This window comes from Bombus pyrosoma, linkage group LG7, assembly GCF_014825855.1.
Source record: "Bombus pyrosoma isolate SC7728 linkage group LG7, ASM1482585v1, whole genome shotgun sequence".
NCBI classification, from domain to species: Eukaryota; Metazoa; Arthropoda; class Insecta; order Hymenoptera; family Apidae; genus Bombus; species Bombus pyrosoma.
The window spans coordinates 18449283-18464544 of NC_057776.1; the positions used below are offsets into that span (position 1 = coordinate 18449283).

At 35.0% G+C, this 15262-nt stretch overlaps 1 protein-coding gene across 16 annotated transcripts in view; it reads right to left on the minus strand.

Moving 5' to 3' along the window:
* The window catches only part of LOC122568968 (glutamate receptor ionotropic, NMDA 2B), a 349490-nt gene that overhangs the window by 80134 nt on the left and 254094 nt on the right, over positions 1 to 15262 (minus strand). For all 16 annotated transcript variants that reach the window (XR_006317279.1, XR_006317280.1, XR_006317281.1 and 13 more), the window contains 2 exons: positions 3172 to 3350; positions 1567 to 1981 (listed from right to left, as the gene is read on the minus strand). Coding sequence is in view for 13 of the 16 variants with exons in the window: in XM_043729354.1 (XP_043585289.1) it covers positions 1567 to 1981; positions 3172 to 3350 (594 nt within the window). In the remaining 3 variants the exon portion in view is untranslated. The remainder of the gene's footprint in view (positions 1 to 1566; positions 1982 to 3171; positions 3351 to 15262) is intronic.

Here is a 15262-nt window from a genome sequence, read left to right on the forward strand (position 1 = left end):
AGCTCATAAGAATTAATTTCTCCTTCCCTTGTTCGATAACTTTACAAAAATCACGAGAAATCATTAAAATTAATTTCCCTCTCTCTACCGTTTACGAAAAGCTTGACGTTAAAAATATCTGGCGGATTATTATAGAATTTTAGTCACTGTCTATAACGCGTTAAGCTCCGTAATTGTCAACCGAACGTCATCATCGATGCCTTCTCCGTGTAAAGGATAACGGAAGAGAGCCGCCGCCTGTTAGAATTTTTAGTCGTTAGGATGGAATGCCGGTCGATATTTTGAGTGGCCAGTCGTTGAAAAGGAGATTCAACGGGGAGGCGAGAATCACGGAAATCGGAAATTGATGCCTTCCTCGAGATTCTGTCGTGGCTATCCTCTTGGGAGGAATAAATTCATCGAATTCTGTTCTGCAGGAACACGTCGAACGTCATACGCTTCGACAGACCTCTCGATTTCGTAGAGAAGAAGCGCAGATATGACGCTTCCCAATTGAGTTTCCAATACTTATAGGTAAAGGAGAAATTTTTACTCATTTCTGGCTAAATCTATGTTTCTTCGAATTTTTTCTTCAGGTTGGGAAGCGAATAAAATTAATAAAATAACGTTAATAGCGGTAAATTAATGAAACAATGTTTAATGAAACAAATTTTTAGCCATGTATGATAAATATTTAATCGGTACTCATCGAATTGATTTTGAAAGCTGCGTGTGATACAATTTTGACCGTCTTTTATTTGTTTAGATGAAATTTTTGCGACGGGGAAATTTTATGCGCAACACAAATATTGTATAAAAAATTTCCTATGTTTGAGAGAAATACGAATGGATGGTTCCTCGGTCTAATTTCACGTTAAAGTTTATGAAAACATTAAATCCCTTTTCGCTTATTAAAACAACAGTAAGATAGAGACATGAAAATAAAAGGATCGTAACAGGAAATTTACTTAAAATTACTGGAATACGTATAATATTATCCTCTCAATGCCACGAGAACAAAGAGTGACAACGGAAAGTCAAAATTTCATATCTCTGCCGAATAAAGTAAAATACCTCCAATCAGCAAAGTAAAAATATTACGTCCGCCCCGCTTTTTTTAAAATAAATCTATCTTTTCCCTTATCGAGGAGCTCGTTTCTCGAACAAGATCGCTACCCATATCGCGATGCATAATGACGACGCAGGCTTCTAATTTATTGGAATTTAAATAAGCTTACTATATTACCCAATAATTTATGCAACCTAACGTAACTGTTTGCGCAAGCGGGGATTGCATGAATAAATAATTAATTCTTCCATTAGAGAATATATCAAAAGTTACAGATCTAAATGCATATTCAATTTTGACATCTCACACACAAATACAAAATTATTTTATTTATCATTATAATTAAACATATAAATAAATATCATTATATAATATTTGAATTGAATTGAACATTTCTGAATGAATTAGAAATGATAATAAATAAATAGACACGTATAAATAAATATTTTCCACCAATCGTCAATCAGCCAAACTCAGTAAATACGTAACACGCCAATTAATCAAACATTTCCACTCACCAAGCATTCCAATTGGAAACTGGCTAGGCGTCTGCAGGTTTTCGATCACGCTCTGCGTTACGACCCACACGTAATTTTCACCGGTGATCTTGTAATCGTGCGCCGCACCCAAGATTGTGATGGCTTCCTCCCTTGTCGAGTAGAGTAACATCACTCTGGACTCGCTGTTTACCAACTCGAGAAGATCTCGTGTATCGGTGACTAGGATCGCGCTCAATATAGTGAACTTGAAAGTATCCTGCATGTCGGAGATCCTTTCACGGACCGCCTGCACGAAATCGTCGTGTCCGGCAATCTGCGATGTGACCACACTGAATTGATGCCATTTGTACCTCTCGAGGATGCTCAGCATCGCGGCCGTTTGGTGCTCCAACGATGGCGCCAGCTGCAGCTGTAGGTTGCTCTGCGAAGCTCTCTGAAAGATGACGAAAATTCATGTATTTTCAAACGGATCGTTCTAACGTGACATTCTCGTAACAGTGTTGAGCTACGATTCAAGTAATTTGACGTTGTATTTGACGTAGAACCAATTTCGCCTTTCGCATCGAGTTAATAAGCTAATCTGTGGATATTTATGCAAAAATTTTAATAACTACTATTGAAGAAATGGAACCTAAGAGTTGTTTTATATATTATTTGTTTTATATATTAACTATTTTAACGAGTACGCAGTGTTTTAAATAATTCTGCATATTGCGCGTGTTCTGTGTATTTTTGCAATTTTAAATTTTTGCATATATACATAAAAATCCGCAGTCTATTATACGTAATTATTCGTATATATAGGTGTCTGGTAAGTCGACGTCATTTTCGATTCAATTTATTCTCCATATTTTTCAACCGTTAAAAGATTTGTTACGTTCCAGGAAAAATTTGCACAATCGTTATCGATGTGCATGATAATTCATTCCAATTTTTTGCTGGAGATTTTATTATTATTATTATTATTCTAAGATATTATTATAAGCGAGAGTGGAATTCGGATATAAGAATTGTAAACTGTTTAATGTTAATTGCGTATAATTATTGCTAATTTCATTAGTAGTATATTTTATCAGAAATCTAAATTGCTACTGTATAATTTATAACGCAGTTTCTCGAACATCAAGACAATTTTCGTGTATAATAAAACGTAGCTCGTTGTATCTGATTACTAAACTCTGGATGTTTATTTGTATATTTTTATACGATTTTGTATATTTTGTAGCATTGATCGTGAACATGCATATTTTTAATAAATATATTCTTAAATGTATATTTTCATAAACGCGATTAAGGAAGTGACCTAAATGGAAGTTTATCTCACGTATTTTATATATTTTTGCGTTTTTTTAACTTTCTACAAATGCTTACTAATTACTATAATGCGTGTAAAAATACTATTTCTGAAAAATGACCGGAATTATCTTTCAGCTTGATACGAAGGTAACATTCGTGCTGTCATAATCGTGTTTAGAGAAATCACGAAAGCTTAACATGTTGGAAAGTTTTTACTTCTATTTTGTTTTATAAGGAACTGGAAAATATTTTTTTTAAAAAAGGCTGTGCTTGTTTGTAAAGTTCGCTTGCGCAGATGAGAAAAAAGGAACATTTGGATCAACTCACTCGCTCCAATCCCGAGTTATCCGCATTCCATGCGATCACTGGAATTCCTAAGTAACCGGCCAGCTGCAGAAAGTATTGAGCACTGGCAGTGCTGCGGCCGTACTTCTCGTAGTTCATCAGGTATAAGATAGCGGACACGTTCGTCGGCAGAAATTCGTTGCATAGCGACTTCAGAATTTCTGAAACACAAATAAAATAACATCGACATTAGACATTCTCTCCTTAACGAACAAAAGTATTCGTCAGAACGATACAACATTCTTGTTGAATTATACATGTACATATTTGGAAAATTTTCAGGTATTCTACTAATTATAATTCGAATCTTACGTTGTTTGTAACGAGACGACTATCTTGATCGTATTGGTAAAATTTGAAGCAGGTCTGAAAATGTATTTATTAAACGTAGAAATTACAAAATATCTATGAGGAGCATATAGCCAATTCTTCGCTGTATTAATAAGCCACAATATTTAATGAGACCATCCTTGGCATTAGTTGTATGTTTAACACCCCACTATTTATGCCATATATTCATTTTTCACTAAGTGTATGTTTGCAGTAAATATCTTGCAACTTCTATACATTTTCTGACTGGTTTCAAATTCTATCACTTGTAATTACAGTAGTCGCGTTCGTTTCAATGCTAATGAAATTTCAGGAAGTTTTGTACAATTCGGATAATATGTATATTCATAAGCTGTACTAAGTATTCGAATACTTTCATGAGGCAACTTTCGTGTGAATCTTCTCTGACTTGCACAATTACTCGTGTACCAAGTAACTCCATATGTGTCTATAGCCTCACATTCAACAATTTCAAAGTTTCATTCCAGCTTTCGTAATCGCGAACAAAAGTTCCACATTCACAACTGAATCTACACGGAGTGACCTGAAAGTTGCGACTACACGATAAAATAAAAGTAAAATTATAGAGGAATTTCCCGCGTGATCGAAGATACGAAGCTGGTAATCGTGTTTGCGTGATTTATCGAGGGTATAATCGTTTCAGCATAATATCCTGCGGCTATTGACGCAATTTATCGCAATTGTACACGGATACGAGCAGCGAATGTTTCCTTTCGGGCAGGGTACGCGCGCTTTTACAAATGGACACGATAAACGTTAGGGTCACGAAGGAGCAATGGGGTCGATTACCAGCGTGAAACGCTGTCTCGATTGATCAGCGACGATTAATTTTACAAAAAGCTTACAACTCGATCGATTTGATTACATGCAGGGGAGCAACGCCGGGAAAACCGATTGAGAGAAGAGGAGCAGTTGCAAAGTTTGCGATTGAAAAATTCAGAAGCTGTTGGTCAAACTTTAATCTAGAGATAATAGAAATCGTGAGCTCCTATCCGTTTGGAAACCTTTACTGGAAGCAATAAGACGCATCTGCCGCGTTCGAGATGATAATCCCCGCTTTGTTTTCTTTCTTTCTTCCCTCGATGCTTCGTATTGCCAGCAATTTCATTTCCTCGTTTACAGTTCGCGGTTCATGATCGGTTTGTTCTATTTTTACTGTAAACACGAGAGCGCGGTTGTAATGGGTTATTTTCGCAAGGGCGAAAGATACCGTAGAAGACGAAAATTGATTGATTCACGATGATTCAGGAAAGTTTCTATCGGATTCCGTTCTATAACTTCAGGGAGAATTTATAGTATGCTAGGCTGCAACCATGTTATTACGAAAGCAATAACGAATCTTTTTCATTCGAGGTAATTTAAATGCAAACAAGTTTATAGCTGTTTGTAATTATTATTTTATCACTGCATATTAATTTCTACTTTATTTTCAAATCTTATTTTCTAATTTTGTTATTCATCATATCGCATATTGATCTATAATTTCGCTGTATCACTGTCCACTTTACGAAACACGTATCATTGTTCAAGCTAATTCAAAATTTTATTTCACGATCCTAATATAAATATTGCATTTTAATTTCTTATTTCACAGTATCACTATCAATTTTTTGGGACACAAATTATTTTTCAGCTTGGTCGAATAATTCTATTCCCTCTTCACAAGCGAGACATTTACTATCTTCGTTTAGAATCGTGGAATAATTTCAGAGAATATTCGATGGTACGCTTACAGTCCTCTTTCTCGATCGATCCATTACGCTTTCTAGCGATCGTCGTTACGAAGCAACAACGCAATCGCGGAATCGCGATCATTCGAGTCATGGACACATCCTGACCTGTCCCACAAAACCCTCCGCTTCATCCCTCGATGCCCGCGTGACCCTGTTTCTCCATGTCCTCGTTCCCATCTCTGTTACATTATTCTTTCCAGTGGTTTCTTAATTTCACTTCTTGCTTACGATCAGGATTCCCGAGGGCGAATCTTATTAAGCCGCGGAAATTTTAATGAAAATGTAAGCTGGTATTTCGTATGCAAGCGGAACGGTGGATGGCATTCGGCACAATAAAAACTTATGATTCGTTATGGCATCTTGTTACGTTCAATATTTTCATTTAGATTATAACCAATTTAGAGACATATATCGTATCTTTAAATTCTTCCTGCCATTTTTTAAATGTACAGTCACATAGGTAAACTATATTAATGACTGAGAGTCAGTTGATGTCATAAGTTGAGTTTTGTAATATCCGGAGAAGATCTTCTTTCTCTTCGCCTATTAAAAATATATTTGATAGCAATTTTGGTCTTCTACAGATATTAGCAATAACTTAAAATTGAATTAAAAAACATGGCTCTAAAATTATAAAGCATCCTGCATAATGTTTTTTCTTTCTTTAGATTCCAGCTTTTCACCTCTGTTCATGAAAATATGAATTATGTTCAAAATTCTACTTAAGTAATATTTAATGCATTCCCAGATGTCCAACGAAATCTGCGAGCATACGCTCACCCCAAACCTCTCTTATTTTCACAAAATTGCTTTAGTATCTTCGTGACAACTACATTCTTCTACAAAGTGCAACAAATAAAAATGGAATTCTTCCTTGCAGTTCGCCGCATATCGCCGTTATTTTAACAAGCGCTTGTTACGAAACGATCGCACAAAACTTCGCGTGAGAGGCGTACGTGACATATATGAGACAACCTTCCCCGAAATTCCCAACTTCTGCAAAACTTATCTCAATTTCTCTTTGGCTACGAAATTTAACGCGTGCCGGGTAAGTCGATTATTTCGTGTTGTATGTGCGCGTGTATGTACGTGCGTGCATACATGTGTAGTTTTACACTCTCTTATGAGTGACACTCGCGTGTAGAGATTATAGCGCCACTTATGAGCGCTCGTTGAAATTAACAAAAAGAAAGGGTGTCTAACGCGATTGTTCCACGAACTTCTTCCGCCACGCGCGTCTCGACTGTTATTATCAAGTTTAGTTTCTCTTCTTTGTCTTTTTCCTTTCTTCAATATAAATACATATGCGTATAAAATTTCTTCTTATTTTTTAATATATTCTAACATTTAATAATTATATACACACACAGTAATAAACTCGCTATTATAAAGATAACAGCGAATATCCGACGTTACGGACGTATGAACGTATCGGCGAACGTATAAATGTCCCCGCGAAAGAGTATTTCTGCCTATTTTTGTTTTAGTTTCGTTTCAAGAGAAACAATTTTCAAGAATTTCTCACTTTAATGTGACGTACTTAGTCTAATTTCCTAACTTAAAAAGTCAGCACAAACGGCGTTTGTCAGATAAACCGATGCTCGTCGCGTACAATGCGTTACACTTCGTCGACGCATGAGTTGCCGCGAAAGATTGAGTTTCGATGATTGTCCACATTCAGTCGACGGTCGCTAACACGGGTCCACCGTACTGATGTATGTATGTATGCTCGGAACGTTTCAACAATAACTGCTATCCAGTCCGTTATGTATGATTGTTTCGCGTTTTGCCATGCGAATGGCAAACATCAACCGGAACAATGCACGTAATAAATAACCGCTCGTGATCTCCATGCTACCCGGGCGAACGTTCACGCTAACGAATTACCCTGGACGATTTTGTTTGCAAACAAATTAGTATTATTGTTAATTTGACGTGATCAAATGTGTCCCATAAGAAGATTTTATATCATAATAATGTCGTTAATCTCATAATTTATAATGTCACGCCGTTTGCCACTCGTTCAGTGGTTTGTTAAATGTAAAAATTAAAATGGAAATACAATAACGTGTGATGGATAATTTGGAATTTCATATGCTTGCCTTTCGTTTACTGTTATATTAATTATTATTAAAATGGGTATGCGGGATATATACGCGCTACTATACACGTTTAATATCGGTGAATCTTCCACAGTTCCCTGGGCTATCAATTCTCTTCTTCTACTGTATGTCCGTAAAATTTCAGCCAACATTTTTATTCTACAAGCTATGAAAATATAATGAAAATAATGTTGAAGATATTGGAAGAAAAATATTGTTGAAAGTATTATTAATTGAGACGTATTGGAATATTTATATCAGAGAAGCATTATTATTGTTTACGATATTATCGATTAAACTTGTTAGGATAAGGGGATGAGGTATAAGCAAACAAAATTCAATTGGGATTTGGAAGATTTACTTTCGCGGTATGATGTATGATTTCCTTCGTAATTTACATAATATAGTAGCCCCGACGAATAATTTCGCTTTGATCCGTTATTATGGTATTGTTTAGTAAACAATACACGTTACAGCTTCCTATTAGAAATGCATGATCGAAGATGTAATCGACCGTGTACATGGGATAATGCAGTCTTTGATCAGAATTTACCTTCGTCGAACCGCTGCTTCTTAGACTGTCTCCGCATCTAGTTTGTTTGACAAGCATTATAATATGACATGGCTAACGAAGCTAATTTTGTGATGGGAAGAGTCGAAGGACGGTAACTCGGGATTAATCATCCGGCGAACAGTATCCAAACATTAAAATCTAAATATTACGCTTGATTTAAAAAAGAATTAGAAAAGAAATATGAAATTGATTTTTATTGCTTGTCAGATCACTTTGGAAAACTTTCAGGCGATCAAAAATTAAATATTTATGTTAATGAATAAAATGTAACTTCCACGTGAAATATAATACGATCTGCGCTAAAGTATTTTTAATTGCTGTAAACGTTACATTTCTGACATTAGCATGTGGTATCTCATTGTTTCTTCATAGAGTTAATAACGAAATTCAAACAACAATCTTACATATAGTCGTATTTTCTTTTGAAATTTTAATACGTTCCGAACTTTTACATTGTATATGTAAAGATATTTGCGGATAATATTTTCCAAATATATACCAGCGGATAATGAAATCTCATTTGCCACGCCATTAACAAAATTTAGTAAACAGCAAATCAAACAATTGCAAATCATATTATTTCGTCTCCAATAAATATTGTAGGTATGTAATTAAAACAGCCGATTAATTTCTCCAAAATGAAGCGCTAAATAACAATACAATTTGTATAACGTGTTCCGTGAACATTTCGTTCGTAGGCAGCTACGTAGAAATCCGTATTACTGACACGGCGCTATTAAATTTGTTGGTCGATGACTTGCTCGATCCGATACGATCGTTCGTGCGTAAATTTCACGCTTCCGCCGAGATGGCAAAGGATTCGTAACTGGATTATAAAATAGACCGTGCCAACAAGACGGCCGAATCGAATATTCGCTGAAAAATTTTCACTTCAACTCTTCCTGGGCTACAATGCAGCGCGATACTCGCCGTTTCGAACTAGAAACTCGTATTCTCCCTCGATGGATCGGTCGAGTGTTGTTTTTAATTACACGAAGAATTCCACGCGTTACGCGAACCGCAGTATTTAAGCACCGTGAAATTCATTCGAGTCATCGTGTTCTGTCTGCATGCAGAATATACGTGCATCGAGTAAATAGCGCAGCGATTCGGTCACGAGACGCGACTGAAGCGGATATTAAGCTCGCGACTAATTAACACGGACGAGTTTGCTTCTATCTGGTGGACGTGGTGTCAATTATAAGCTAGAAACGTGGTAAAAGTTTTGGGAAACGACGGAGAAGTTAGGTGAATGCGTGTATGATGTTAGTTAACTGGTTGATTGCCACGCGAATTTTATATTCGTATGATTGCTTACGAAAGTATTCGTACATTTATGCGGGATAGTGTGACATGAGGGAAGGACGTGGCGTGAAGGGTAATTGTTTATTAGCGTTGTCGAGATATGTTAACGTTGTCAAGGAGTGTTGTGAGCGTTACCAAGGTATGTTAAGGGAAAGATGAGCATGGGAAACGCTGCCAGAGTTGAATTTATCGTGGTCGTGTGAAGATCGTTGTGTTGTTGTGTCGTAGACGTAGTGAGAAACGAATACGCGAAACGGGGTATTATATTCGATTTCGTGTGAGTGCAAACGATATTGTATTTATCATATTGTTATCTACAAACTAATAAAATAACATTCCTACATTTAGAAAACTTTTGTGTATATTGTGCGTATTATGTGAAACATTTTGAAATTTCATTAGCGCTATAATGAAACGTGACCATTATGATTATATTGGAAAAATTTGATTCCAATTTGAAAATACACGTATACGTAGAAGTCACAGAATATTTATTGCAAATTTATATTTAGTAAAAGATTAGTACACAGTATGAATATTTAAATAAACTTACACTTGTACTAAATGTCTTGAAACTTTCGTATACATTTTCAAAACCACCAAAAATTTTACCAATACGATGATGATAGTTGGATGTAATTACAATGCCAACGAAATTTTTAAATGTTTCGTGTAATAAATGTAATGTATATTACACGTAATATGTTCATGACAGATATGAACAAGTGTACGAATATACGATATACATAGTGTTTACCCTGATAGAGCCGCAGTAGATGGCAACGTACTACACCACAACATTAAATTTTTGCAAATCGTATTATATATTGCGCATTTTCTTTTTTTTGACGATGTTATCTAAGTATTCACATCATCGATAATTTTGTAATTCGTGAGATCTATCTTACTCAAATCATTCCAATAAATTTAGTAACGTGGGTCAGCGATAATCACCGTTGTAGTTAACGTGTTAATAAGGAACGACTGGGTCGACAGAACGTTTGTCATTTTATCAGCTTTATATATCAGGAATTTTCATTGAAAAGTTGTGTTGACCATGATTCGGTCGAATGACATTATTCCACGCTGTAATTAAACGTGATATTCGTTTATCGCGTGCACACCGATTAATGATTTGAACGTTACGACAATATTATTCGATCAATGAGGATCTAGTCTCGCTGTTTATCTTTTTGATAATTGCACGGTTTATAATGGAACCATGCGAAATGGTCAGCCAACGAATCAACAATATCGCGGATAAAAGATAACTCAACGTTCGTGAAATCGTGACACGTGGCCTGAACATTTTATGGAATTTATAGCACAATATTATCAGTGAATAATTAATTTTTTTAATTAAACGATAATTACAAATTTGATACATAGTAATTTGATTTTTGAAATAATCGGTTAGTATTATCTGGAATATTCTATCAGTATTAATTGCGTATGTCCTCCAAAGTTCGTTAATCAAATTTTACAAATGAATTTTAATGAAATTTCATTCATGAAGGTGCTCATAATTGTTCTTCCATTTTCTCTCGTTCCTTTCTCTGCGTTTTGCTTCTTCTACATCTCGTAATGTTTTTGTCACAGGTCGTTTGATATTAATTTAATACGAACGAGTAGAACCGATTATTGTGTTTAACGTTTGGAAAAGAAAATATTCTTAATAATCGATAATTCAAAGACCAAATGGCAAATGAAAACGTCGTTTGCAGCGTTCGCGCAGTTTAAACATTAGTCGTTAAATTTCTACTTCTTATTGTTCCACCGACAAACATTAAAGCACAGCCTGATAGGCAAGCAGATCGTATTTATTACAAAGGTAAATTTATCTTTTAATTCTTTCCATTTACTTTCATTATTTCATTTCTTTTAGATGCTTTTGCATTTTGCTCATATATATAATATAATATCAAGGTATAATAAAAAGTAATTACGCGAATGCTTAAAATGTTATAAAATGTTCCAATATGTAATTAAACAATTAAAAAATTCTTTAAAGTAATTGTACAAAAAAGAATTCAGACAATATTTCTTGCACCGCGACTATTAAATTAAACGAAGGATGGCATTGGGAAAATTATAATGTCATTATGCAATCATAATTATATGAAATTACTAATATGTTATATTATATAATTGTATGATATCTATATATGTGATCTATATATATATATTTATTCTAATTAAAGGCTCAGTAAGAGAAACCAAATTTGTTCGTTTGAATCAACTGTTTAGCGTGAAACCCGATGCAGAGCTAAGTGATGAGTCTTCGAAATCAACGCACGTGCGTCTATATCGACAGTATAGTCGCAGGAAAATCAATTAGTGTAATGAACCCAAGGTAAGAGCACGGACACACTGTTACGACAAAAGGGACTGGATGAGATTGAGTTATTAGCGGAATTAGATGGACAATAGCTGTCACACCACTAAATCGGATTTATCATCTTACAGGACCTAGCGAGTTTGAAACTGTTCCTAATAAGACGATTGATAAATAATTTTGCAATAGCTATGAAGTTACTTATTTAATATAATTTCATATAGTGGCATTTTAAAGTACGGATAATTGTTTCGTAATCTAGCATGCGATACTTTATCGTCGAACATTTTATTATTCAATAACGTACTTTCAAGAACGGTCCATAATTTGGGTGTATTCATATTTTCATAATCGGTATGTTATCGGTATGGCATATTTCTAGTAACACTATAAAAAATTTCGACGATTAAAATATTATAACTTTTAATACAAGGAAGCAAAATTTTTCTGAGAAAAATTACGTACGAGTCGCTCGGTTTGATGATACGTTATCGATTATTGTAGCAACATCTACCGTTAAATGACGAATGTGAATTATGTGTCAAGTTTAATGCATATTTAGTTAAAACCGAAAGAAAATCCAACGTGACATAGAATCAGGAAAGTCGAAAATGAGTGAAATTTGAAAGTATTAACTATCAATGAAACTTGAAGGTTCGTTTCTAAATTTTAAAGTACAAAGGTTCCTAATAGAATTCTCATTCGTGTTTCAACCAGACAATATTTCACTTTGACAAAGAAAGATCAGCTGCAAAGAAACAGAAAGTGTAGAAGTTTTGGATTACACATCAAAAATAATGTAACAGAAAAATTAAGCTGACGTTCGAGATCCTACAGACTTGTAGGTATTAATGAAACCTATCAGCGACTTATCGGTGATAGACACATACATCTAAGTAATACAATTGGTAAATTCGATGCGGATGATTTTACAAAAACGCTTGGAAATGAATTGGAAAATTCTTCCAATGAAAATCAATCAAAACAAACGCCGTTTGTTATTACAGATTAAATATTAATTCGCCTCTGTATTCGCTACAATTAATATCCGTGGAACTTTTCTCTCGAAAGTTAGTCTTTACCACGCAACAATGTCACCGCGAAATAGTGGTATTATTCCTTCGCTGATGGAAAGGAAATTTTTCCAGGTTTTTATTAAACATTAAATACCATTAGGTCTGTGTCCGGTGATGAGTCCATTAAACTGAATTTTTCGTGGAAATTTTTCCTTGGAATTTGACAATACGATATTCTTAAATTTCTGTCTAACAGCAAAAGCCATTTCGTTGTAACGCTCTAATTACTTCTCTTCAAATACGAAGCTCTTGTTAATCGAGCCATTTAGTTTTAGAACGATTCTTTGCATTGCGATAGCGTTGCATTAAATTTTACCACCCGACTTTAAGCGATATTTGCCAATATTTCTAAAACTCTCATAGAGTCTCCACAAAATCCCGCGAAAGCTTCTATGGCAGTATAACGTCACGTTTCCTCTCAAAGCAGAAAAGATGTCTGGAGATTTTAGAAGTACTAGTCGAATATAAACCCACTTCACCAAAGCAAGAGGAAAAAGACCCCTTGAAATCGCGGTGACAGTTCGAGAAAACAACGTGTCCACGATGTTCCTCGGGACGTCATTCACAACGATCGTTTAGCGAAACAGCAAACTACCTCTGGCGCGAATCGTAGTCGCAGAAAGCTATCGCAGCTAGCACGCGAAACGAGGAGCACGTACGATACACGGCTCGATGTCACCTTTCTCTGCGAATCCGGAGGCGTTTCCTCTTCATTCTGTCTACTTGCTACTCTGTCACTTTCTAAAGTTAATGCAGTATGATATATCGCTCGTTTGACACAAGACTATTCAACGGCATGATCCTCTGTTCCGACTCTAGTTTCAGTTTCGCGACTTTATTTGCGAACTTACTTATTTATTTATTACGGACTTTTTAATAAATGTTAAGGTATTAGGAATAGACTATGCATTTACCGGTAATTTGAAAGTTCAAAATTGCGCGTGATATGAATAAATACGTAAGATATCCAAAGTACAGGTACTTTCTACAATATTTGGTCGATGAAACAATTTTCTACCGAAGTAAGTTTTATTTCTTCATTATATTTTCAAAAATATGAATTTGCATAAAAATCCGTTGAAATTTAGAAATTGTCATTTTTAGGTTTTCTTTCAGTCTTTACTGTTTGTTCTGCTTTATTTTCCTGTTTCTCCAGGAGAAAAGTAATCTTCAAGGTTTTCTGATTTTAATTTGGAGCGTGAAAAGTCACGAACAATTGAATCAACGGTGCGCATTATTCGCAGCAATAAAAGAAGCTTAATTTGCATCAATTAGCTCTTCCGCTGTGTGACTTATACGGATAAATTGAGAGGTGGCCTGATTTTTAAATTCACAAATGTTGTTTCGTTTATTTCGTTGAACGCTTCTGTGTCATGTTAGCTGTAAAGGAGGAGAAACGATTAACGACGTAAATATAAGCTGAATACGCACGTGAACGTTAATTATTTTTAGTAAGACGATGAAAATGATATTTTTCATTTAAATGATTTCTTAAATACAACTGTTTAATTTGTGAGTGTTTAAAGTGAGGGCGAGAAAGTTTACGATACAGCTGTGAGGATTACACTCCAAGTATAAGGAATGGAGTTCAAGATATGAAGATTAAGAACTTTGACGTTGCAAACTAAGAATGGAGAGAGCCTTTTTACAAACGTTTACTCTCGTCTTGCGTCTTGAAAGCGTATTTTAAGAACGAAAACATCTGTTAAGGACAGGTATAACGTTTCCGATAGAAACGAATAAAATAGTGATACTCCAAGATTCTTTAAACTTTCAATTATTTCTAAAAATTGTTATGAATTAGTTTGTCCTGTAAATCAAACATGTAAATTTGTTAAACGGTCTTGCCAACAATTCGTTACAAAATCTGGAACGATACGTTTCTCGAAGTAGTTACTTTTCCCTCATTTCTATTCTACCTCCAACTTTCGTAACTTCCCAACTTCCACATATCATCGATAACCCATAAGAAACAAGAACAGTAGCAGCAATCGGGTTCCAAAAGTACCACAAGGTAACAAATCTAAACTGACGTTAAGATATTCGCCGGGAACGCTGCCAAAATGTTTGAAATATATGTGCGTGCCCCTGAAACCTCGAACAACGATCCATCAAACGGAAACTGATATAAGAAACGCGACATATCGGTCAAATACTAAATGGCATTGATGTTTCGATCTTTTATTTCACCGTCTACGTATAAACGATCGTTGTTTTATGACTTGTCCTGAGAATTGTCGTAGAATAAAATATCATTTAAATAAAAAATCATTATTAACGCACAAGTAGAATGGATCTATTATCGTCCGGCTAAGCCAAACAGATTACTCATACATCAAGCAAGTAGTATAGGTCAGTCATTCGATCGAAAGATATGAAATGTCCGTGACAATATTCGGCTATTGTTAAACCAAGTAGAATAAACCAATTATTTATTCGGAAAATGTCAAATATCCATCGTACGTAGAACAGATTAACTGCCATTAAACAAGGTACGATAGTCAAATATGACAACGCGAATAAACATCGTGAAACGGTAGTCTATATGATATAAAGTGAAATCAATCGTATTTGTTCTTATAATTTTCCACATTGTC